The following is a 24,909-nucleotide window of genomic DNA, read 5'->3' as shown; positions in this document are numbered from 1 at the left end:
GAAAAGTACAACTCCTAATCACATCTATGACCCAAACCAATTCTAATCTAATCTCTCGTTGGACTCAGAGATCCCAGTGCTCTGATACAGCCACATTTTTAAGAAATTAATCTTCACTGCACCCCCTCCCCCAATCCAGGTGAACAGAACCTTGTCTAAAGTACATATAAGTATTTCGGAAAGCAAATTGACAATGCTCTTTGCTTTGTGATGGTGTCTTATTTTAAAACAAACCAGGCACCCAAGCCTGCTTACCCTTCGGCACAAGAGCCTTCTGCATGACTAAAACTCCCTCTCCTTGCTTAGACACGATCCACCAAGAAATTTTAGAGTTGGAAATAACAGCAGCTGCAACATCTGATTGCTCCCAAATTAGGGAGAGGCAAGGGAGAGGGGACACATCACCAACCTGAATGACGCAGATCTCATTGGGCTGCACAAGCATCTTGCCAAACTCAGTGTAAATGAGAAGTTTCCCTTTCTGGGGAACTAACAAAAAAGACAGGGCAGCAGTGAGCAATTCTTCCCATGTGAGGACCACTTCATGAAGAGCAAAAGGCTTAAAGGCTGCATTTGATTTTTCATTCCAAAAGAAAAGAGCTTTATTGAGTCTCATGGAGGGAAATGGATATTCTGACAACTTAGGTTAGCAATTTTACTACCTAGAAGAAAGTGAAAGAAAAAAGTTGACTCTGTTTACTCTTGGTTGCCAGGAAAAGAGTTTGTATACGCACAGTTTTGTGGATTGACCAAAAAGGGCAGCAGAAATAGGATGGAAAACCACTCATTTCTGGTAGTTCCAGCAAGAGTCTGGCATTTGCATATCTAATGTCTACACCAAAATGTTGACTTCAAAATATCAATACTGAAACCATCAAATAGAATGGGCAGACCAAAGAAATCTCTAACAGACATTCTGTTTTAGATGGCATCATGAAAATTTCTATTTAAACTGCAGATATCAATAACAGATGGTATATTATTGAGTGGGTTTGAAGGCAAATAGAGTTATCTTAGTAAATTAATCACAGGTTGGTATTACTCTTTATTTCCTTTCAGTTGCCAGATCTCCCATGTTATAAAGGCCCAGCAGAGATAGGCAAAGGCAGAGAGACTATGGAATAAGTAGGGGCTTTGAGGTACACCAGGAATCTTTTCCAGACCACCAATGACCTCTAGACCTCAGTCTGCAGATTGGACTACATAAGACAGACTGAAGGATAAAGGAAAATAATATCTATAAAATAGAAAAGTAGCTTGTGATTGGGGACCAATTCACAGTGAAATCTTCAGAACTTACCAATCAAGAAGTCCCCATCTGAATTGTAAAAACATCTGAAACATAAAGAATAATTCCTGTGATTTTTCAGTTTTAACAATGTTCAGACAAATTAACTCACACCAGAAAATTGTTTACTACCCACCATGTGCCAGGCTCAGTACTGGGTATAAACTGGTGAGTAAAATGACCCAATCTCTGCACTCATGCAGCTTACAGTCAGGAAGCTTACAGTAGGAAGTCAGATAGCAATCAAATAATTATAGAATATCATCATAAACTGTCATGGCACTATGAAAGTCAAGTTCAGAAGAATGGAAGAAAAATGAACCTGTTCTAATGGGAAGGGTCAGCAAAAGCTTCCCTGAAGAAGAGATATTTGACCTGAGATTTGGAGGAATTATCTAGGCAAGAGTTTGGGGAGTGGGGAGAACATTCCAGACAGAAACAACAGCACATGCAAATAAATGCTGTGAGGCAGGAGAACACATGGCAGGTTGAAAGAACTGTATGAAGACTACTGTGGCTCAAGTGAAAAGAGAGAAGGTGGAATGATGTGAGGCTGGACCCAAAGGTACATCTTCAGTGCTTTGTCATGGCTCAGAGAATTTAAATGACTTGCCCAAGATTACTCAGCTAGGAAGAGTGGAATTGGGTTTGGATGTAACATTCTGGTTCCAGAGGTAGAGTGCAAAACTGCCATGAGATTCTGCTTCCCCAAGAAAAGGCAGAATGCCATTTATATATTTTTCTGGTTCAAAAATTTAAGCTCCTCTATTGAGGAGTGTTAAGTTTGCACAATTATTACCTGAAGCCAAAGTCTGTCAGCCTGACCTACCACCAACTTGTGGCCCTTAATGCCTTCTCATGCAGTATGACTTTGGACTCAAAAACAGTCCTGGGGAACTTTAAGAAATTAGAGATATTCTGACCCAAACCTGGTTAAAGTCAAAATGCCTCTTGGACTACTCCACCTTCCCAATGCCCATCGTCTGTTTTCTATTTACATTGTTATGTGACATTTTTGTTTATGTTACAGGAGTCAGTCAAGTTTGAAGCCCTCACTTATTTTTATTAATTAATGTATATCAATGTTGCTCTGGGGAAAAAACAATAACATAAAACAACAACCTGGCTTTCACCCTCTCACCAGTAGCTCTTAGGGAATGGGGATGTTCTGGCCCAGTACTGAGCCACTTACCTGTTCCCCATGGAGGTGTTACACAGGAAAATATGGATGGCAAGCCCATTGTTAGACTTTATGTCTCCAGCTCCACACAAGGTGTGCAGGCCCTGGGAGAGACCGCAGGAGAAGGAGGGGTGAATGTGAGTATTGTCCAAGACACCAGCCCTCCTCCTGGTCCCTGAGAGCCATGTGGCAAGGTTTTACCAGGGTCTGCCCCGTGGGACAAGTGAGACATTTGGGGTCCAGCCTGCCTCTGGGGAGCCTGAGATTTACTGTTTATGTTTAGTAGGTGGTGGCTCACCTTATTTGCCAGCCATGGCCCTAGATTTGGACTGTCTCAGTGGCTAAGATCACTTTACTTGGCATTTTATCAGTTTTGTGCTTAAGATCAACCTAGAGGAGAGTTTCTTTTGGAGGTAAAACTAGGCACCTAGGAGGCCTAGGGAGGAAGGTTGCCACATCAGTGTTCCCCAAATACACCTTACCATGTAGGCAGCCCCGTGCTTATACATAGGGTCAGCCCTATTTTTTCCAGAACAGGGAAGTGGAAGCATTCTGACCAACTGTAATCCTCTCTGCTGATAATCCACAGTCCAAGAAACCTTAACACCTGTGTCTTCTCAAAACTCTCAGCCCCAACCTGCAGATGAGAAGCCTGAAAGGAGGGAGCTCTGCTCCTTCAGATATCCACAATTCACCCACAGTGGGGGATTTATTTTTGTATTTTAACTCAGTTTGCCAGTTTGGGGTCTATTTAGATGAGTCTACACAGAGCTTGGAGCATTGAATATAGACAAGGAATTTGCATGATCCAGAAAATTTGGCTTATGGCTGGGCACCTGGACTCTCCCTAAGTAAGCCATTGGCTGAGGTTGGTCTGCAAAGGCCTCCACTGGCTTCTTTGAGCCCCTCCTCATTGTAGCTCCCTTCCTTCTCCCCTACAATGTTTGCTCTGAGCACAAGTGTTCCAATACTCCCAGCCCTTATAAATACCAAGCAGAACTTGTGACCAGCATTGCATTAACTAGAGTTGTCGACCTGAGTTGATGCTATTCTAGCCCAAGGGTCCATTTCAGAAAGTTCATGAACTTGGATGGGGACAAAATTATATATTTATTTTGACTAATCTCTGAAATGTATCATTTGCTTCAATTAATATGAATGTAAGCAAAAACCCACAGAAATATTAGAAGTGCCTGTAACCTTTCCACTGATAGAAATCATGGGTTCTTTATATCACATTATAGTTATTATGGCTATTCCAGAGTATCATTTATGTTCATACTTCTAACAACCATAGTTATTAGATATTTTCATAGATCTTGTGATGTAGTGCATTAATAAGGAAGCATATATGTTACTATAAACCAAACCAAATTTGTTATTTTAATATGTTAATCATTGTATTTCATTATAATCAGCTTCTTTGTAATTTTATGGAATTTATTTTATGCATTTAAAAATACAAGATTTGCCAGACTATTAAAGGAGTCCATGGGGGGAAAAAGGCTAAGAACCCTTTTCTAGCCAAAAACAAAAAACCTCAGGTAGGTCAATGCTCAATTTCCACTGGCCATTCAGAGATGTTGTAAATAGCTTACCAGTGCCCTTTGGTGTCAGGGGCCATATGGTGCCTAAGTAAGACATCGCTCGGCCAGCCCTGAAAACAGAGGCAGGTGGTTCTGTCTCTGCTGCCTGCCTCTAAGTCTGCTTCCGCTTGGCATTCAGCCTGAAGATGGCTGGATCACTCACTGGGGAAGAAAGAGCAGAGGGCAGGTGTGGATGCTGTTGACTTACACTCACAAAGTCCACTTTCTTCTGAGACGTTTTTGGAATCTCAAATGGTTTCCATCGAAGCTGGAAAAAAGATACACATAACAGGAAAATCATTTTAGAAGGGGAAACCATAGACTTTCTAAACAAATAGCATCGACTACACAGAGAAAGGACAGCTGTTTCTTCTGTGTGGCTCTGGCTACTTGTAATTTTGTTCTTTTACAATTAATAATTACCCATTATTTCCTAAAGGGTCTCAGTTGGGTTCTCTGTGTGTATGCAGTGTGTGTGTGTATGTGTGTTTAACCTATATGTATATATATTGTTTTCATTCTTTAGCACTTTAAATTTAAAAAAAAAATAAAAAAAGATCATTGCTTCTTATTTCAGAAGCTGTTTGTTTCCCTTAACATTTTTCTCAGGCACATCAGTGAGTTTTGACTGATGCTGCTTTTTCTGCTATTTATAATCAGCTTCCTTTCCTGGCATGCCAGCCTCTCTGTGTGGGCTCCTGACACTGCAGGGGAAGGTTCTGCTTCTACTTCCAGCCCTGGGAGGTCTGAATTACTTCTTTAAGAGAAAGAGAAAGCACCCAACTGAGGCTGGATTTAGTAAATGCAGCACCAAGGTTCAATTTCTTCACCAAACCCCACGTTTGTCTCCAGGCCACCTGACAGTTCAGTTTAAATCACAACAATCTTTAATTTAATAATGAAATGATCTAAGGAAGTTGGGGAGAAAAATCAGCAGGTCTAGGACCTACTAGAAGTGTTGGCCCAGCACTTATTAATCAACTTGGCAGCAAGCCTGACCCAGCCAGGCTGGCAGCGGATAAACTGAAGAGCCTCAGGACATTGCATGGGGTGACCTGTGTCCCCATGGCTGGCTCCACTGGCTGTGGCACCTGGTCAATGCAGGTGAGGCAGGGCCTCTGCTCAGTCATGAGGCTCAGCTCATTTTGTATTTCAGAAAGGCAGCCAAGTGGGAAAGGAAGCAGCAAGTGGAAAAGTTGGCACTGGGATTATTCTGTCTCTCTGACATACACGGTTGGGCAGGAGTCTTTATTTTTTAAAAGCAAAGCAGAATTATCTCATTGGGGGACTACTTAAAAAGGTTGTAAAATGTTGATTTGAAAGACATTGTTGAAATCATGTCTCAGAAAGAAGGAAAAGGTTTAGGACGAATTCCTTTAAAGATGATGTTTTCTGGGGCAGGAGGGAGAACCTGAGAGTAAGGATCTAGGAAAGGGTTTCTCAACCTTGGCACTACTGACACTTTGTATTGGATAATTCCTTGTTGTGGGAGGCTGTCCTATGTAGTGTGGGATGTGTGGCCGCATCCCTGACTGCTACTCACTAGATGCCAGTAGCACTCCCCCAAGTTGTAGCAACCAAAAATGTCTCCGTAAGTTGTCACATGTCATCTGGGGGACAAATTTCCCCTGGTTGAAAACCACTGACCTGGGAGGATAGTCCCCTGACATTAGGAAAGGATACAGCTAAGCACTGCTAGTTTTTTGAGAGGAGGTTCTGATCTACTACTAACCACTACATGCTGCTTCCCTCTATAGTAGCAGTGTGCAGAGTTTGTAAACCCAGGAAGATTGTCTGGAAGATTAGACTACTGAGCATCTTTGTCTCGGGAAGAGTTATCATTTCAGATTTCCCAATGGAAGGGATTTAACCATCAGATCAATCATTGCCTGGGTAACCTTTAGACCTATCCAGAGATTCTAAACCTGCTTACCCATAAGTCACCCAGAAGGTCTTTGAGACCCAAGACCAAATTAGATCAGAATCTGTTCAGTATTTTATAAAAGCTCTTCTAATGGGGCAGCTACAGTTTAAGAATTGGCACACCCAGCCAGAGATTCTGTGATTCTCGTATTGCTGAACCAAGCATCATGTTCAGAAAAGTCCACTAAGTCAACCAATCAACCAATTAATCAGTCAACTAAATTGTGGTACTTTGGCCAGATGTGGCAGTAACATGCCAGCTACCAAACAGCAAGAATGTTTAAATAATATAAGGATTTATACACCTAAGAAAAGAGAGCAAGAGAAATAAATAAGAGAAAAAAGGAGAAAGAAAGAAAGAAAGAAAGAAAGAAAGAAAGAAAGAAAGAAAAAAGAAGGGAAGAGAAAGGAGAGAGAGAAGAAATTCCAGTAATAGGAGAACTGTCTGATTCGTTGCACTGAAACAACACCTTTGTAGATCTTACTGAAATTGAAATACCTGTTGTGGATAGAAATAAAATCCTGACCCCTAAAGAAGAGGTTTGTCTTTTGTGAGTGGGAAAAACTGAACCAGAGAGGTTGAGAAGTTGGTTGGGTGGTTTGTGCTGGTCAGTTTTTCAGTTTTCTGTAGCATATCAGCTCTCAAGTCATGAGGAGAGAGCTGGGGGAGGCAGGTGTAAAGGCACCTGTATGATGATGTGCGGAGCATGGCTTCAACAGGACCCACATACTAGATGAGGAACTACTTCCTTCATACTACCTTGAAGAACCTTCTCTAATGCACAAAATAATGCCCTTCAAATGATAGAGATGGTATGGGAAAGAAGTAATTTATCTGCTGAGTCTGATGGCAGTAGATTGCACAGGGTCTATATTAACGTATCATGAAGGATAATAAAAGCTCAAGCTGGTTCTGATAAACCCAGTGCCAACAAGAAGAAGCTTTTGATCTTCAGGCTAGAGATTTGTGTCAGGAGCTTCAGTATAATATGTTGTTGAATGCGAGGAGGGAGATTTGGGGAGAGGATAAACGGGAAGAACCCATGAAGTGGAGGGTAGAAATATCTCTTGCTAAAGCTAGATGTCGAGCTTAATTTCATGGTGTGGAAAAATAACCCACTGATCCAAGGCCAGCCCAAGGGGGCTGTGCATTGGGCTGAGCCAGGGAGGAGACCTGGATCCTGCTACTGCCTCTGTTTCCATTTATTCTGTGGCCTCAGTCAAGTAATTTTCTCTCTCTGGATTTTGTATCTCTTCTTGCATATAACAGTGGGGTGCTAGAGGAAACTATAATTCCAGAATTTTCTTCAGAGAGGAGCTTCTGAAAGTGATAAAGAGTGCTTGCTAATTGACTTAGTCCTATAAAGTTTTTAACAATTTTATTCTACTATATATTATTGCTAAATAACCCCCCCCCCAGAATTTAATTATTAAACTTTTCAAAAATAGTGAAAATCAATTATAGTACCCAATGCAATGTCTTGACTATAGAGGATATTAATAAATTTCTGTTGAATGATTGAATCTATGAATAAATAAATGTAAGGCACTAAGAACATTGCCAATATGTCAAAGAATAAGACTAAAGCAAATTTGTAAGATTACTTGGGTCAAATGACATTCAGGCAATAGTTAGTAAATTGGCAAACATTTCTAAAAGTCCAAAGATGTTTTTCTAGAACGTAAGTCAATTTTTATATGTGTGAGAAATCCTCAGTTCTTCCATATCCTTTCTGATTTTCTGTCTAGTTGTTCTATCAATTGTTGAGAAAGAGATGTGGAAGCTTATAACTATAATTGTGAATTTATCCGTTTCTCCTTTCAGTTCTAACATTGCTCCACATATTTTGTACTGTATTCTCCAAATTCCATTGGAAAATAAACTTTTACTTACTAGAAATGAGATGGTTAGAAATAATTTGAAAAGCATCTTCAAGGGAATTAAACATTTAGAATTAGACGTTAAAAAAATGGATGCCTTTTAAGTTTATTTATTTTGAGAAAGAGAGAGAGAGAAACAGAAAGAGAGAGAGGATGAGTGAGGGAGGGGTAGAGAGAGAGAATCCCAAGCAGTCTCAGCACTGTCAGCACAGAACCTGATGTGGTGCTTGATCTCACGACTGTGAGATCATGACCTGAACTGAAATCAAGAGTCAGATACTTAACCGACTGAGTGACTAAGCACCCCAGAATTAAATATTTTTTAAGGTCACCAAAGGAGAAAAACAGAGAATTAGTGGCAACATTTAGTGATCAAAATTTGAAATGCATACTCAAGAATGAAAAGAAAATTAGAGAATTGGCCTCAGTGTTTCCAGAGTGAGAAGATCAGGAGTTGGACTGGATTAGAATGTCTGAATATCACTTTCAACACTAAGATTCTTTTATTTACTGAAATTTCCTCCAAAATTGCCTGGGACTCAATTAGATTGGATGAGTTAGATACTCTCAACAACAATGGCTGACTAGAGGTAGACATATCTTTAGAAGTCTATACCGTCTATCTAAGAATTTTGGAGTAACTTGTAGATACAGAGTGATCACAGTGTATAAGCAATTATTACCAGTAGGCCCAGGCTATTACTCTACAGTGAGTTTTAGTCCAGACTAGGGAAGGTGTGTGTATTTGTGTGTGGGGTAAATAAAATAGAACAGTGGCTCACTGAATTCTTCAGCAAATTTAGTAATTTAAGAGAAAAGCCATCATGATTTATGTGGAGAAAAATCAGGCTTTGAATGGCCCACTGGAGTTCTCTGAGATAATAGGCAAGAGCTCAGGTAAGGAGGATTCAAGTCAATATACTTTATTTAGACTTTCCAAAGTCTTTTGTGAAGCCACAAAAATGATGAGACTTCATGAGATTTGACTGACATTTTTTTCAAAAATAGAAACCTGGATTCCCATTTGACCTTGCCCTTGAGTGTAAAACTAAGAGCATTATATCCATTACTCAGCACCTCACGTAGAGCAGGAAACATAGTAGTCACTCAATTAATATTTGTTGGATGACATTTAATTCTCACAACAACCTTCTGAGACAACTATGATTGTCATCTCTATTTTAGAAATGAAAGAATTGGTGGTTTAGAGAAGTTTTCTCTGCTAAGAACGGATAGCAACATTCTCTCAGTCTCTCTTAGTAACCTATACCTTGAGCCTATCTTGATTTGCTTCCCAAACTATTCGTGCTCTGCTTGGCTCCTGAACTCAGGGTTTGCCTTCCTTTAATGGTCTTAGACTTGGTCTTCCAATCTCACCCTTATTTACTGCTCCTTCAGTGCTAAGTTGCCCTGGGCCAATCTGACTCCTGGGACCCAAAACTTGCTAAGGTCCTGTGGTATCAGTATTATTGTTCAAGCCCCTATTAATTCAATCAAATGACTGATTGGACCTCTCTGTGTGTCAGGTTTTATGCTAGGTGCTGGAGATAAACATGACAGTCTCTGCCCTTAGGGAATCTATTACAGAAGACCCTGGAAGTGTGGGCACTTTCTGATAGGAAAATAAGGAAATAGGTAAGTAGAAAGGACTTTGGAAGAGAAATATAAACAGGAATGTTCACTCAAAGATGTTTCCTGACACAGAGTCTATTTAACATTCTTATACATGGGAAATAAAAGATATGCACAATGAAATAATCTGGTTTTCAGAAAGCTCCAACAGCTTTCCAAGGAGTGAAATGTAGGCTGATGCAGATGTACTCTAAAAAGAGCCAGCAAGCTGTCCCAAAGGGCTGAAGGGAGCAAAGTGCACTGTAATATTGGTAAACACAAGTAAGTGAATTTAGAAAAATGCAATCTAGTCTGTTTATAGGATGATGGGATCTGAACTATCAGGGAGTCAAGTCAATAAATGCTTGTGATTCTACTATTTGGAATAAGGCATGTGCTGAACACTTCAGGTCATATGAAGATGATGGAGACATAGATCCTATTCTCAAATACTCTGGGAAATATTGAAAGGGATAAATGAAGGAAGTGGTATTTAAGATGAGTCTTAAATTATGAGTGGGATTTGGATGAGTGAATATTTGTGAGGGAAAAAGAAAATTCCAGGTAGATGAAAGAGCATAAAGCACTACGGAAGAAAAACTTAGGGTATTGCCCTGAAATGGCAGAAGTTCCAATATGGCTGGTATGTAGGGGATATTAAAGAAAGTGGAGGATTTGAAAGATATGATAGTAAATTAGGGCTCTTAATTGCCTATCTTGGAAGCCTGTACAGGAAGAAAAGAGGGAAGACAATTGTTTTCGGCTCGGGACATTGAGGAGATGAGGATTGTACTTAGCCATAATGATTATAATAGAAAAAATGGAAACACTCTGACAATAGAGGAATTATCTTATAAACATACATTGGATTATGATGCCACATTAAAAATTATCTAGGGGTACCTGGGTGGCTCAGTCAGTTAAGCGTCCAACTAAGGTCAGTTAAGTTCAGGTCATGATCTCATGGTTTGTGAGTTCGAGCCCCGCGTCAGGCTCTGTGCTGACAGCTCAGAGCCTGCAGCCTGCTTCAGATTCTGTGTCTCTCTCTGTCTCTGCCCCTCCCCGGCTCGTGCTCTGTCGTCTTTCTCTCAAAGATAAATAAATATTAAAAAACAAAATTAAAAATATTATCTATACTTGGGGAAGCTCAGTTGGTTGAGCTTCTGACTTGGGCTCAGGTCATGATCTCATAGTTCATGGGTTTGAGCCCTGCCTGCATCAGGCTCTCTGCTGGCAGCACGAAGCCTTCTTTGGATCCTCTGTGCCCCTCTCTCTTTGCACCTCCCATGCTCACACTCTCTCTCTCTCTCTTTCTCTCAATAAATAAATAAATAATTTCAAAAAATTATCTATACTCAAGGAGTTTAAAAAGACATGAGAAAAGGCACAAAATGTGTTTAAATTAAAAAAACACAATGTTAAACTGTATTACAGCATGATTTCATTATAGTTAATATATACGTAGCTGATTTTTTTTTCAATTGAGGTGTAGTTGACACACGTTACATTAGTTTCAGGTGTAGAACCTAGTGATTTGTCAAGTCTATGTGTTATGCTATGCTCGCTGCAAGTGTAGCTGCCATCTGTCACCATACAACACTATTACAATACCATTGACTATGTTCCCCATGCTGTGCCTTTTATCCCTGTGACTTACTCATTTCATAATTAGGAGCCTATATCTGCTCCTCCCTTTCCCATTTTGCCCATTCCCCCACCTCTTTCCCCTCTGGCAACCATCAGTTTGTTTTCTGTATTTATGGGTCTGTTTCTGCTTTTTGTTTGTTTGTATAACTGATTTCTTAAACAGCATTGATACAAGATTATTTACAGCCCTTCCTCTGCCCTTCCCTGCTCCTTTGGAAAATTGATTTGCCCATCCTCACTCCTCTCGGGTCTGGTGAACTGCAGCCTCATCATACAGATCCATCTTTCCTGGGAGTTTCCTAGGAAAGGGGGTGGAGACCTACACTGTCCGTTCTTGCTCCAGAGGCAAAAGGGAGGGGAGGAAGAGGAGAGTTGTGAACCAGCGGTGGGGCTGAGGAGCTTGGGGAGCGGTAGCTGAGAGAGGACTCTGGATGGAGGGGGCGGGAGTCTGGGGAAACTGGGAAAGGGGAGTTTACCAAGTGTTCTCGTAGGTCACATATTGGGTATTCTTTAATGCTCTCCAGAGAAGCAAATGAAGATTGGAATTATTTTCAATTACTTTTGGTTTCTGGCTGCATAGGACCCAGATCTTATTTACATATATGCACCAAAACCAAACCAAACCAAACCAAACCAAAACAAAAACCAAACCAAAACCAAAACCAAAAAACTGAAAAGAAAGAAACCAAAACATTAGAAGTGGTTAACTCTGCATTGGTGCGATTATTGGGCATTAACACTTTTATGTAGGTTTTGAATATATTAATGGGGGTGCATTATTGTTTAAAATATATAATATAACATATATGATATAAGTAGTTTCAATCGAGTGGTCTGGGCAGGCTGAACTGCAAAGGGTTAAGGAGTGAGTGGGGGTGATAAAGTGCAAGAAATATGGTGTGAATAGGAGAGACTTGGTCAAAAACTTAAAGAGGTGGGAAACCCAAGACATTTTTGCAGAGAGGGGGCTTTTAGGATGGTGAGATCTGAATAGTTTAACAAATTAAACAGCAAATGCCCTGGGAGGGTATAGGTTTTGGAAACATTTTTGGTAATTTGCATGTCTTGGAGGCAAAGGAAATTTTATGGTTTGGTCTTCAATTAGCTATGAGGTGTTTATCACTTGGTCCAAATTATACTGGATGAGAACTAAGAGTAATTCCTTCAGCTGAGGCTTAACTGGCTCCAGTCTGGCTTTCCAAAAGTCCAAAGGTTAGGGCTGCAGTATTAAGAAAGATAAACTTTAAAGGACTCTGATTTTTAAAGGGGAATGTTGATTCAGGAATGCGAATTGAAATCTGCAAAATCACAGTTAAATCGGATGCAGATTTCTTTGTTAAATTCTGATATTCTCAAAGTTAGAGGAAGGTACATGATGAACAAAATTAGGTATATTTCTTATGAGAGATATTAATGGATTGGATGTGTTATGTCCACAGGTTGAATCTAAGTACACTCAAAAGAAGTGTGCATTAATTCTTAGACAATTGATTAAATAGATGCTAAGGGAAAATAAAGGTTTGAGGAACATCGTCCTCAATCTTCCTGGGTAGGTATCAAAAATGACAGTGATGATAGCATATCCCACGATGCTCTCTTGGAGGAAACATTAGGTAATTCTTAAGTCTTCAAATTCCCAGAGATGACTAATATGGGGAGTTGGTGAAGCTGATGAATTATTTATTTTGGTCTGTGACAGGTGAAGACATACCTACAATACAGACTTCAATGGGAAAGGACTGTCAGATGGGTACCTAATTATAATTGTCTCAGACTTTCTTTATGAGTCTAGTGTCCATATTTGGAAGAGGTTATAAGACGGGAAAAGTGATGAATGCAGATTGCTGTGGTTATTAATGAAGCGTAATTGGAAAGAGATGTTAACTTGTCAAGAAGGTGCAAATGAAAAGACAAAAAGATCGGTGCAGCATGAACAGCTAGGATGTGTGTATCAGGGCAAAGGAAGTAGGATGGCAGGGGAGGTAAGTCATGGAACAAGAGGATGATAAACCACTACCTTGCTGGAGCTGGCGCTCAGAGAGGCACTGGTGAGTTCGGGGGCACAGCTGTCCCACCGTGTGTGAGCACAGGTCATAAATGGGAAAAGAGGAAATACTGGAGAGGAAAGTCATTCAGTGGCCACCATACAGAATGTGTTTGAAGGAATTCAAAACAGGGAAAAAGTATCAAGTTCAAGGAGAAGTTCAAGGGATGCTAGAATGAGAAACACAAGGGAGAGGAAACAAATACATATTGAGTGTCTACTACAAAGCAAGCAGAAACTGTTGATGCCTCTACATTAACTCAGACTTTTTAATGTAGTTGCCTCCAACTTCCCTCTCAAAGTGCTAACTAGTTATAAAACAAGAAAATAATAGGGGCGCCTGGGTGGCGCAGTCGGTTAAGCGTCCGACTTCAGCCAGGTCACGATCTCGCGGTCCGTGAGTTCGAGCCCCGCGTCAGGCTCTGGGCTGATGGCTCGGAGCCTGGAGCCTGTTTCTGATTCTGTGTCTCCCTCTCTCTCTGCCCCTCCCCCGTTCATGCTCTGTCTCTCTCTGTCCCAAAAATAAAAAAATAAAAAAAACGTTGAAAAAAAAAATTAAAAAAAAAAAAGAAAATAATATACACAGATGGCATACTTGATGCTCACCTATGACGAGAGACTTCCATTTTTACTTTGTGAATTTCTACGCCATTTGAAGCTTTGTAAGTATATATTACGTTTTTAACAAGACAAAACCAGAAAAATCTATCAGAATGCGGTTAGCTTCCATAGATAAGCCACCTGTGCCACAAAATAATCACTGTAACGGGGTGTATTCATGTTAAATAAAATGTATCAATAATTGGGGCTCCTGGGTGGCTCAGTCAGTTAAGTGTCTGACTTTGGCTCAGGTCATGAGCTCACAGGTTCATGAGTTTGAGCCCCACATTGGGCTCTGTGCTGACAGCTTGGAGCCTGCTTGGGTTTCTCTGCCTCGCTCTGTCTCTGACCCTCCTCCTCCCTCACTCTCTATCCCTCTCCCTTGAAACTTAAAGAAAAAGAAAATGTATCATTAATAGTTATAGAAATAATAATGTCTAATAAAAGGATATTACTGAGAATGTTACATATCAGTGTCGCATTTTCCTTAGGTTAGGCTTAAAACCTAACCCCCAACCCCTAATAAACTATATAAAATAACCATAAGCCAATCTATAAAGACGTATTAAGGTTTTAGAGGTTTTGATGACTGGTGTGGATGATATGAGCAGTCAGGGGCACTGAAACTTCCCACCCCTCCTTATTTACCACTAGTTATTTGACAGTTACCATAAAGGCCCCATGATTTGAATTCCCAAACATTTACCTATGGCCTTTTTCTATAATCCTTCTTTTAGTTTACTCAATTTAGTGTAGTTTGTTCTCAAATTTAGTGTACATAAGAATGACCATATGGGGTGGCATACAGGAAACCATGTATCCTTTAATTTATGGGTAATTCAAGGATTTTGCCCTTAATTTTTGTCTTACTTGCTGATTCTACAACCACCCTGTTCCTTTGTATGATATGAAAGTTGGCTCTACTTGAGAGAACTGTCAGAAACTTAATTGGCTATTCCCTATGTTGCCTGAAGAAAAGAATAAGGAAACTTTTGTGGCCCAAATACCCTTTCAACTTTCCCAAACTAGTGTATATTAAATGCTTAATTTATTTAGCCTGACCAGGAATCCTACCAAAGTACAGGTATCTGTCCTTTATATTAGAAGATAGAGTTCCATTATTAAGTAATCAGGTCTATTTATTGGTCAAAAACAAACAAGCATGACCATTGTAACTCTGAGAGAAATTAGAGAATTTGAGATGTAACCCATTGAGGAATCAAGTAGATTCCCAGAAAATGAGCGGTGACTTTTGCTAGAATGATTTCTGGCCCTTTCTGAGATGAGTGGGGGAACTAAATCGTTACATGTGTGAGGTAAATGGTTAAATGAGGATGATCTGCCAGATGCACTCCTAACTTGAGGATGGGAGAGAAAGTGGTCAAATGGGATTGGATTAGGAGGCCAGGTGAGACTCAACGACGAGGCGGAGACGGAGACAGGGACCCCACGTTGGTTGTGCAAATTGTGTTCTGCACAAGAGCCCTGGCTGGAGGAAGAGGGAAGGGGCAGGAGAGGAAAATCTGGCTTTGGGTCTTGGCAGGGGACTGTGTCTGCAGGGTTGGGGGTTGGAGCAGGGGCTGACCTTTCCCATATGCTGAGAGGCAAAAATTGGCCCGTGGTGAATGGGGAGGATATTTGCTACATGCATTAAACTTCACGCAAGTTTAAGGGTCAATTATTTAGATAACATATCCTGGTTGCAAAATGGCTGTGAGATGGCTAAACTTTTGTTAACTTACATTTTGTTTTCCACTCCGAATGCCTCCCTTCCTGTCCCTGTTGGAGAAGGGTGAGTAGCATTCAAGCAGGTACTCAGTTCCCTGAGATTTCCATAATGAGGGAAAAGCTGGAGCAGAGCAGGAAACCAAAAGTAACTATGGCTATTCTGGCTTTTGTTTCCCACAAAAAATAAAAGCACTTAAGGGAAGGCGGTTTGTAGGTACAGACATAATGTCTTGGTAACCCAAGAGGAGGTCACAGATTTCCTAGGGCTGTGGAAAGGAGAGAAAGAGAGAGAGACAGAGAGACAGAGAGACAGAGAGACAGGGGCAGTGAGAGAGGGAGGGAGAGAATCCCAAGCAGGCTCTGCACTGTCAGGGCAGAGCCCCATGTGGGGCTCAATCTCATGAACTGAACCAAACGGTGAGATCATGACCTGAGCCGAAATCAAGTCAGACACTTAACTGACTGAGACATCCAGGCACCCCTAAAATAACATAAAATGAAAAAACAAATTTACCTGAATATAAAACCCGAGATTTATATGTACCACTGGTGCCTTTAAGTGAATATATCAAAATGGCTATATCAGAGTCATGGGTCTTGCCTCCTGTGTGCCAGGCATGTACTGTGTGAAGCATGTTCATACCTGTTCTTTCATGTAATCGTCACAACAGCACTGCATGGCAGATGTTGTGATCACCCCAGTTTACAGGTGAGATACCATGGCTCAAAGACCCAGCAAGTAAGTAGAGGAGCAGGGATGCAAACCCAAGTACGTTTTACTTCCTGCATTATATACCTGGTATCAGTGACATGTACCCAAGCTCAGAGACAATGGGAATATACTAGAGTTCTCAAAGGTAAAAAAACAAAAACAGAGCTCAGTCCGCTATAGCACTGGGTCCATCTCATTACTGCAAACTGGGTATATAAACACACACACACTCATTCATGCATGTGAATTCCAGTTTTCCCAGCAAACAATTCCAAAATTCCCAGCCAAGTATGAGCAAAAGAAGAGACACACTTTAGCATTTATTTTTTACAAAGTGTCTAATTTCTCAAAGACCAAGGTTTGACTTAAATATTTATATTCAAGGCTTTGGATACCTGGTATGCACCAATTCACAGGACCATTTTACCTGGTTAGGGTCAGGATCAACTTCATCCCAGTTGTGAGTGACATGGCCTTGGTCAATGGACTCAAAGGGCTTGTGGGAAACTGAAGGTAGAATCCGATACAGCCAGCTGGGGGGGAAACAAGGACACATAAGCCTTAGGGTGGTGTTATTAGGGATACGCAGACTGGCTCAGGAAGTACCATCAGGAAGATGCTCAAGTCAACAACGATCTGTGGGCTTTAATGTGAGGAGCAATGACACAGCATCACTTCTTAATAGCCACTGCTGCCCATAGCCCTGGCCTCTTCCCACCTTTCCACTCTGCCCATTACTCTTCAAATTGAGCCTCTGGCTCTTGGTTGTTCCCATACTGACAAAAAAATAAAGAATTGTCTTTTCCAATGACAACTATTAAGGAAGGGGAAGTATCTTGAGGGATATCTGTACAGGAAAATCCAAGAAAAGCATTAGTGTATATACGTCATTGGACACTATTTCTTATTCTGGAAGGTGAGGACAATGAATCCTACATAGACCAAGAGAATATAGGGTGTTTTTTTGTTATTTTTGAAATATAAATTTTTTCTTTAAAATTATAAAAGCAACACATGACTATGGTAGAAATAATTCAAGAAATTCAAAAGTCCCTAAGGGTAAATGGCTCTTCCAATTTCTCCTCCAATTTCTTCAGGGCCAATTATCAGAAGCATCAGAGCCTAACAATGTTCTTATATATTCTCTCAGATATTACCAGTGCATATATAAACAAAATTGCCAAATCACTGTACCACTTTATTCTCACAACAATACTGTGTGAGTGACTGATGGCTCGTGTCTTCACAAACAGGAGGCATTATTAAAAATGATTTTGGCCCTATAGGCAAAAAATAGTATTTCATTTTTATTTTGTATTTCCTTTATTATGAGTAAGGTCAAGAATCTGTATGTTTATTGGTTCTTTGTAATTTTTCTATGAATTACTTGTACAAGTCATTTACCATTTTTTAAATTGGGTTATGTATCTTTTTGATACTAATTTGTAAGAGGTTTAAGACATTAACACTCTGTACTCCAAAATTATAAGATGATCTGTCCATATAGTCTTACAGTTAGTAATTTCTTTCTTTCTTTCTTTCTTTCTTTCTTTCTTTCTTTCTTTCTTTCTTTCTTTCTTTCTTTCTTTCTTTCTCCTTTTCAAGTTTTGTTATCTGTGTATGTCAAGGTCTGAGCCAAAGATCTCCCTGCCAGTACCCAGATCTCAGGCTTCAGGAAGAGAAGATGCAGGAATCCTGAAGAGCACCAGGAGAAGAACCGTCCAGAAGTTGCGAGGGACACTGGAACTTGCTAAGTGGGACCCAAGTCCTTTCAGAGACCATTACTCTGGCAGTGTACAGAACAAAAAGGAACACTACCTCTGACAATGGGAGACTAGACCTGCTTAAACAGCCTCTGGCCCCTTAAACCCTAGGACAGTCTACTTCAAGGGGTGGAGTTTGCCTGGCCCTACACTGAACCATTTGGGAGATAAAAGGACTAGATTGTCCAGGTTCCATTTGATTCCTCCAGTTCTAAATGATGTGACCTCTGACCTTGGACTTTATGCTTATGAATAAACCAAGCCTCTGTAGTTTCTAGTAGTTAAGGGCATGCATACATATCTAAGAAACAACTGTGTGACCCTGGGCAAGTTATGTTTCTCAACCTTATCTCCTAGGATTATTGTGAGGATTCAGAGTTTATGTATTTAGAGTGCCTGGAACATAGTAAGTTCTCACTTACTAAATGTGTGTTGAATTGTCTGCCTACCCCTAATCATCTGGGTTTTTAAGATGGTCCAAATTTTCCACATTCTCTGTCCTGACTCTCCCCTCAGTACCTGAGGGATTAGCTAACAATCTGATAAAAAGTAACCCTTGATAGGTATTACTCTGAGAGTTTTGTGAGGCCCTCTACTCTGTGATTTAAATGAGAAGTGACTCACTGTAAGAATTCCAGGCTTACCTGGTTCTATCTTTCCACTGGGGATTTTGAGCATTTTCACAAAAATTATTGTGGATACCTTTGGAGAGTTCTAAACAGATGGGTGAGCCATGCCTAGTGTCCCTTGTTTTTTAGCTGTTTATAAAACTCCCCAGGCAGCACTACATTACCCTGGACAGAAATTTAATTCTGATTCAAGGAATGGTGCCAGCTTCTTAATGAAATGCCAACAGCTCCTTTTCAGCCTCCTGGAAGAGAGCTAAGCTCCTGCTGGCTGAAGATATCACTGAATAATGGGGGTAGGCAGCAGAATCTGGAGTCCAGGTGTCCCATTATTGAATGGCCATAAAGTCAAGAACATAGTCATGGAGGCTAGGTTGTCATAAATTAAAATGAACAGGAATTGTCAGTGTTCCTTCCTTACCTTGACTGGAATTGCAGAGAGAGAGAGAGAGAGAGAGAGAGAGAGAGAGAGAGAGAGGTGATTAAACGATAATAGAATTAACCCCTGAGTTTTGACAAGTATGGGAAACGATCTCTTCTTCCCTCCATGCACATATCTGCCAAGACAGAAGCAGTATTGTTATGGATGCCATAGCTCACACTCAGTTCTCTAACAGCCTCCTAGGGTTACCCTGTATTGGAGGGAGAAATACTACTATGCTGACAGTAATGGTGATTGGAATAATTAATGTTAATTGAGCACTCACCATGTGCCAGGCAATGTGCTAAGTACTTTATATGCACTCTTTCCTTTAATCCTCACCACAACTATGAAATAGGTACTATCGTCATCTCTTTGACAAATGAGGAACCATAGGCTCTGAGGGGGGTAGATGACTTGCTCAAGGTCACACAGCTTAAAGGAGAAGGAGGCATGATTTAAACTCAGGGGACCTGACTCCAGAGTGGGCATAATTAACCACTGAAGACAACAACCTATCGTTCGTGTGGTCCATTGTGCTGTCGTAGTCACTACCTCATTTGCTCCCTAGGAGGAGACTGTGGAGGTAAAGCCAGTCTCATCCACTAAGCAGTACCAGACCAACTGCCCTCCTCCCCAAGTCTCCAAAATTAGGAGCACTCCTCTCCACAGATGCCCTAGCCTGACATTCCTATAGTTTGACACTACTTGTTTAAGTACGACACTTACTGCCTCCCCAAACCACAACATCTATTGCGTTCAACCTGCCCCATGGGAGTAAATCAAGGGAGTGAGTTCATTGACCTGGCTTGTGGGATTAGAGGAAGCATGCAACATGACACATTTTGCTAATGAATGTGCTGGTTTCCAGCAAAGGCAAATTCCAAAGAGTAAAAACCTTATTAATTCAAACCACAAGAGGCCATAATAGATGACCTTTCAACTGCCCGAGGTTAGTTATCCAATATTTTCATGCAAAGAAATAATATTTCTAGTCAGCTGAAGAAGATATTACACGGAATCATCTGTAAGTTTGAGTTACTCATTATTTAAAAACAAACAAACAAACAAATCAAAATTGAAAATTCAACTGGAAAACCCTTTAGGGAAGGCCAGTTTACTGGGGACATTTTCTTTTCTTTAAAAAAAATTTTTTTTAGCTTACTTATTTTTGAGAGAGAGAGAGAGAGAGAGTGCGTGCACATGAATGGGGGAGGGGCACAAAAAGAAGGAGACACAGAATCTGAAGCAGGCTCCAGGCTCTGAACTGTCAGCACAGAGCCTGACGTGGGGCTTGAACCCGTGAACCGCGAGATCATGACCTGAGCCAAAGTCGTATGCTCAACCAACTTAGCCACCCATGCACCTACTGGGGACATTTTCCTTTGGAGACAAGTGATAATTTGTAAATGGAGCTGGACATGTGTGTTTTCCAAGACTCTGTGCAGCTGCTTCCTTACTTTTTTCTAACAGTGACTTGATCCTAGCTGGAGACAAGGCCTCCCCTCACAATTACCCAGAGTACAGCCTGTGAAAAGCAGAATCTTCGGCAGCCCTGGGAAGCGATGGCCCAGATGTAGGAGCCAGCACTAAGTACTAGTCATAAATCCCACAGTCTTCAGGTCAGAATTAATCTAATCCTGTACCTTCTCTTATTTGTGCTCCGTGGACAAGTGAAAGCCGATCCTGAGAGCTGCTCAGCATACAGGTTATAAGGGCAGACTTGAGGATTGTTCTAAAACAAAGGAGGCAATAAACAACATCACTCCAATCAGAAAAGCATCTCACCTTCCTGCAAACAATTCAGTGGGGGGAATTCTGTCCTGGATGAGGATGCTCTGGTCCACTGCACAAGACCATCTTCAACCCATATATACTTTTTGTAACAACTGTTTAGGTGACTTTCCTCGTGTTTAGAAAAGCAATACATGTGTAATACAGAACATTTATAAAATATAACCCATGATCTCACCATCCAGAAATAACCCAATGTTGTCACACTGGTACATTTCCTTCCATTCTTATCCTCCAAAATAAGGATCCAATGATGGATGATGTGTGTAGTCCTATAATGATCACGGAATTTTTTTTTTTGGAAGAAACACTATATCATGAGCAATTTTTTCATGCCATAAAATATTCTTTAAAATTTTTGAAAATATTTTGTTTGCCATACTTTTGTTATTGTAACCAACACTAGTGTAAACATCTTTGTGGATCCATTTTTTAGGACTGATTATTTTCTCATCATTGTCATAACTCATGCCATTTAAAAGAACTATAAGGAAGTCCTCTTAACCTTGAGCCTAGGGGATCCTCCTGAAAGTCTTACAGTTAGTCTTGCTATTTCAGATTGGGTGCTTTGCCATAGGTAACCACCATCCCACTTTAATCTTTGTATTGGCATTGTTGTGTATCCCAAGTATCTTAATGAGTTGTGAAACTCCTAGACAGTTCCCAGGAACAATGGTGAGTAGATGCACTTTGGCCTGAGGGCTGGTTATTCATTCCTACAAATCAGAGCTCTCTAAGCTGATATTCTATTCATCCATACCTGTCCTTCTGGCAGCGCACCTGGGCAGCGAGGGTCCTCTGAGGCACATTCATTCCCGAATCCAGAAATGTACTGCATATGACAAAGATACGAAGGCTGTCATTAAAGTATTTAAAGAGCATTTCACAACATTGATAGTCTAATGAAGGTAAGAATTTCTATAAGGACATGTGTTTGTGTATGATGTTCCATATGTAATATGTTTGCTATGTCTTGGCATGTGGACCATCTAGGAAAGAAAATATGCTCTGTGTGAATTTTAAAGACCACCAATTAGGGGCACCTGGGTGGCTCAGTTGGTTGAGCGCCCGACTTCGGCTCAGGTCATGATCTCGAGGTCTGTGAGTTTGAGCTCCGTGTCAGGCTCTGTGCTGACAGCTCAGAGCCTGCAGCCTATTTCGGATTCTGTGTTTCCCTCTCTCTCTGCCCCTTCCCCCACTCATGCTCTGTCTCTCTGTCTGTCTCTCTCTCTGTCAAAAATAAAATAAACATTAAAAATTTTTTTTAAATTAAAAAAAAAAGACCACCAATTAATTGGGAGAAGACTCCTGAATATTGCATAGACTTTCCACCCTTAGCTATACTTAGTTGATTTGTGGGTTTGTTCTTAATTATTCCACCCCAAGAACAGGTTTTTAAATTATCTTTCTGCCAGGGAGTTCTGGAGAAAGGAGATAACTAGGCATCACCTCAACTCCAGATTAGTAGGATCTTGCTGGGCCTAGACTGCAACCTCCCTGTGTGTGGAGCTCCATTCCCCTCCATGCTCTGAAACAAGCAACTAAAAATAGGCATGTGGATCCAGTCTACAGCAGAATGCTTGAGGGAAAGATCTCCAAACTAGCCTTGCTGAGAGGCAGAAGCCTATATTTTCTGATTCATCTATGGAACACTTGTGTACATATTTGTATTTTTGTGGATACATGGAACCAAAATCTGAAGATATGGGTGGCTTTCACAAGTGCCAGACCAGAGTCTGTCCACAGTGGTACAATGGAGTCTATTTGATTGCTGGCTGTTTCCTTTATACCTAGAGGGAAAAAAAGTTAAAGACTTTCTCAACAAAGTAAAGTATGGGAGCCCCTGAAATTTATTCTTACAGCACTTAGCATACCTGTGAGCTCTTGTTCACTGTCTGGCTTCTCTGCAAGTTGGTAAGCCCCATGAAATCTGTAGCAGTCTTGTTCGCCTGGATGTGCCCTGTGCCTGATTTACCAGAGGGTACTCAATAGATACCTATTGTTTGATTTAGCCTTTCACTTAAAGCCTATTCTGAGTGTATGTATGCTGCTGTAAGTGGGGTTAGAACCCCCTTTTCTCTAACTCAAATATTTAAAAAATGGCTATTTTCTGCCCATAGTTGTTCCTAATAAAACGGACTTAATTTTAGCTCTGGATAATGAAAGTGCAGCCTTGCTCTCTGAGTGAAATGCCACCATCTGAGCACATGTCTTTAAAAGATATAAGAAGGATGCTAGTGGGTGGAGGGTGAGCCCTCCAGAGTTCTCAGCAGCATGGAGACGGATGAGCTGAATGCAATATGCCTGGATGTGTGAGCAACGATCAGGCCAATAACTGCTATATTTGGAAGGAATATCAAATGTGAAATGTTATGACCTAGAAAGCAATGGAAGTGAAATTATTCTTTTTGCCTTCAGACACAATTTTTTTTTTTTTGTACTTTGGAAAATCTATCAGCACTAAAAACACTGAGTTATATTATACACAGATAGGTTAACTGCAGCGACATGCAGTTTGGACTGATTTCTTTGGGGAAATGGTAGAGCATTGCGACTCTCCACTGAGTACAATTTTCTTCTCTCAGAATGGGCCTCACGCTCACTGTCAACAGGAATGAATTGGAGTTGCTGAGAAATGGTAATGACCCCAAATTATCTTCAATTCTGTGGAATGGAATTTTAGACCAATCTGTGACTGAAGCAAGCCACTGAGCATGACAGCGCCCTTACTTTCTTTGTTCAACTGCCACATTGTTTCTCTCTGCAAGAGAGGCCGGGGAGTTTTAAGTGTTGAGGCATACAGCTGAACCTTCTCCAGTCATGGGCGGGTTTACTTATTAACCTTCCCCATTCTTTGCAACTGCTGGTCTCAGAACAGAGTCCAGGGTTCTATGTATTTTTGGCACAAGGGAAAAGAGACTTAGTATATGTAGTTCTGAAGCATTTGCTTCTGACTGCTTTAAAAAATAGAAAAGAAAGTAGAAAGAACAGCTGGTGGTTTGGAAGGGAGCCACCCAGCTCTGAGAGAGGTGTGAGTTCTGAGCCTGTTTCTGCATCTTAGCTGTGGTGCATTGGCTGACGAGGAGGCGGAAAATGCTGACTCACTCTCCAGTCAGTCGGTTTTCCTAATCCTCGGAGAGAAGAATTTACAGATGAGTTTATTAGAGCTTTCAAATGCCATGTCCCTTACTGCCGAAGGTATCTGACTTGAGGAAGCAGTATTCAGCAGGTGCTTTCCCAAGCTGCTGAGATCAAGGGCAGAATCTGAACTCTGCTTATATCAGCTGTGAAAATCCAAGTGTGCAACTCCAGCTGGTTCAGTGACTATGTACAAATATTCCTTATGCAAGAAGAAAAGAAAATCTAACATTAAGCAAGTGAGTTTGTATGTTTTCTTCAGTCCAGATTTCTGAATAACTTGATCCAACATAAAAAAATGATCTCACTTTTCTCCAAGAGAATGATATGAATCCTTTCTAAACAAAAGAACAAATTAGCAAGCTCCATATAACTTCAGTTGTCTGGCAGCTGCCTACCATACCGCTTTTTAATCCTCGCCTGGTCCCTGGGACGTACTCTGTGTCAGAGTAGGCTTATGAGGTGCTTTCTCCCAACTCTGATTCTGGGTAATGCCCTGATGGGACGGGCAGATGGTGCACCTCACTGCTTTTCACTGAGCATAAAGGAAGGAGATAGAAGTCAGGGTGGAGATGGAACGATAGCTACCTTGTTCCTGTGGCAAGAGTCCAGTATTTCTAATGAACTGTGCTGGGAACAGAGAACGGAGATTGTTGGGAACTTGCAGGTTATTGTGGTAGAGCTGAATAATGACCTTCAATGATATCCATGTCTGAATCCCTGGGAACTTCCTACACTCAAAGAGACTTTGAGGATGTGAGTGAAGTACGAATCTTGAGATGAGGGATTATCCTGGATGATTTGGGTGCGCCCCAAATGTAATCACAAGTGCCTTAGTACAGGGAGGTGGAGGGATATACAGCTACAGAAGAGGAAAAGGCAGTGCAGTGACAGGCAGAGGCTGGAGTGATGTGCTTTGAAGATGGAGACTCAATCACCGAATGCAGGCAGCTTGGGGAAGCTTGAG

General features: G+C 40.9%; 1 protein-coding gene across 1 annotated transcript in view; it reads right to left on the bottom strand.

The window, feature by feature from the left end:
• Window positions 1-24,909, bottom strand: part of HGD (homogentisate 1,2-dioxygenase) — a 43,848-nt gene that overhangs the window by 16,456 nt on the left and 2,483 nt on the right. Inside the window, exons 2-8 of the mRNA XM_058731255.1 lie at window positions 21,565-21,636; window positions 20,657-20,745; window positions 16,628-16,733; window positions 4,263-4,322; window positions 2,481-2,572; window positions 1,301-1,335; window positions 410-489 (exon numbers count right to left, since the gene is read on the bottom strand). Coding sequence (XP_058587238.1) covers window positions 410-489; window positions 1,301-1,335; window positions 2,481-2,572; window positions 4,263-4,322; window positions 16,628-16,733; window positions 20,657-20,745; window positions 21,565-21,636 — 534 coding nt within the window. The remainder of the gene's footprint in view (window positions 1-409; window positions 490-1,300; window positions 1,336-2,480; window positions 2,573-4,262; window positions 4,323-16,627; window positions 16,734-20,656; window positions 20,746-21,564; window positions 21,637-24,909) is intronic.

This window comes from Neofelis nebulosa, chromosome 5 (assembly GCF_028018385.1).
Source record: "Neofelis nebulosa isolate mNeoNeb1 chromosome 5, mNeoNeb1.pri, whole genome shotgun sequence".
Taxonomy (NCBI): Eukaryota; Metazoa; Chordata; class Mammalia; order Carnivora; family Felidae; genus Neofelis; species Neofelis nebulosa.
Note: the sequence above shows the minus strand (reverse complement) of the source record. Positions and strands in the feature narration are given on the sequence as shown.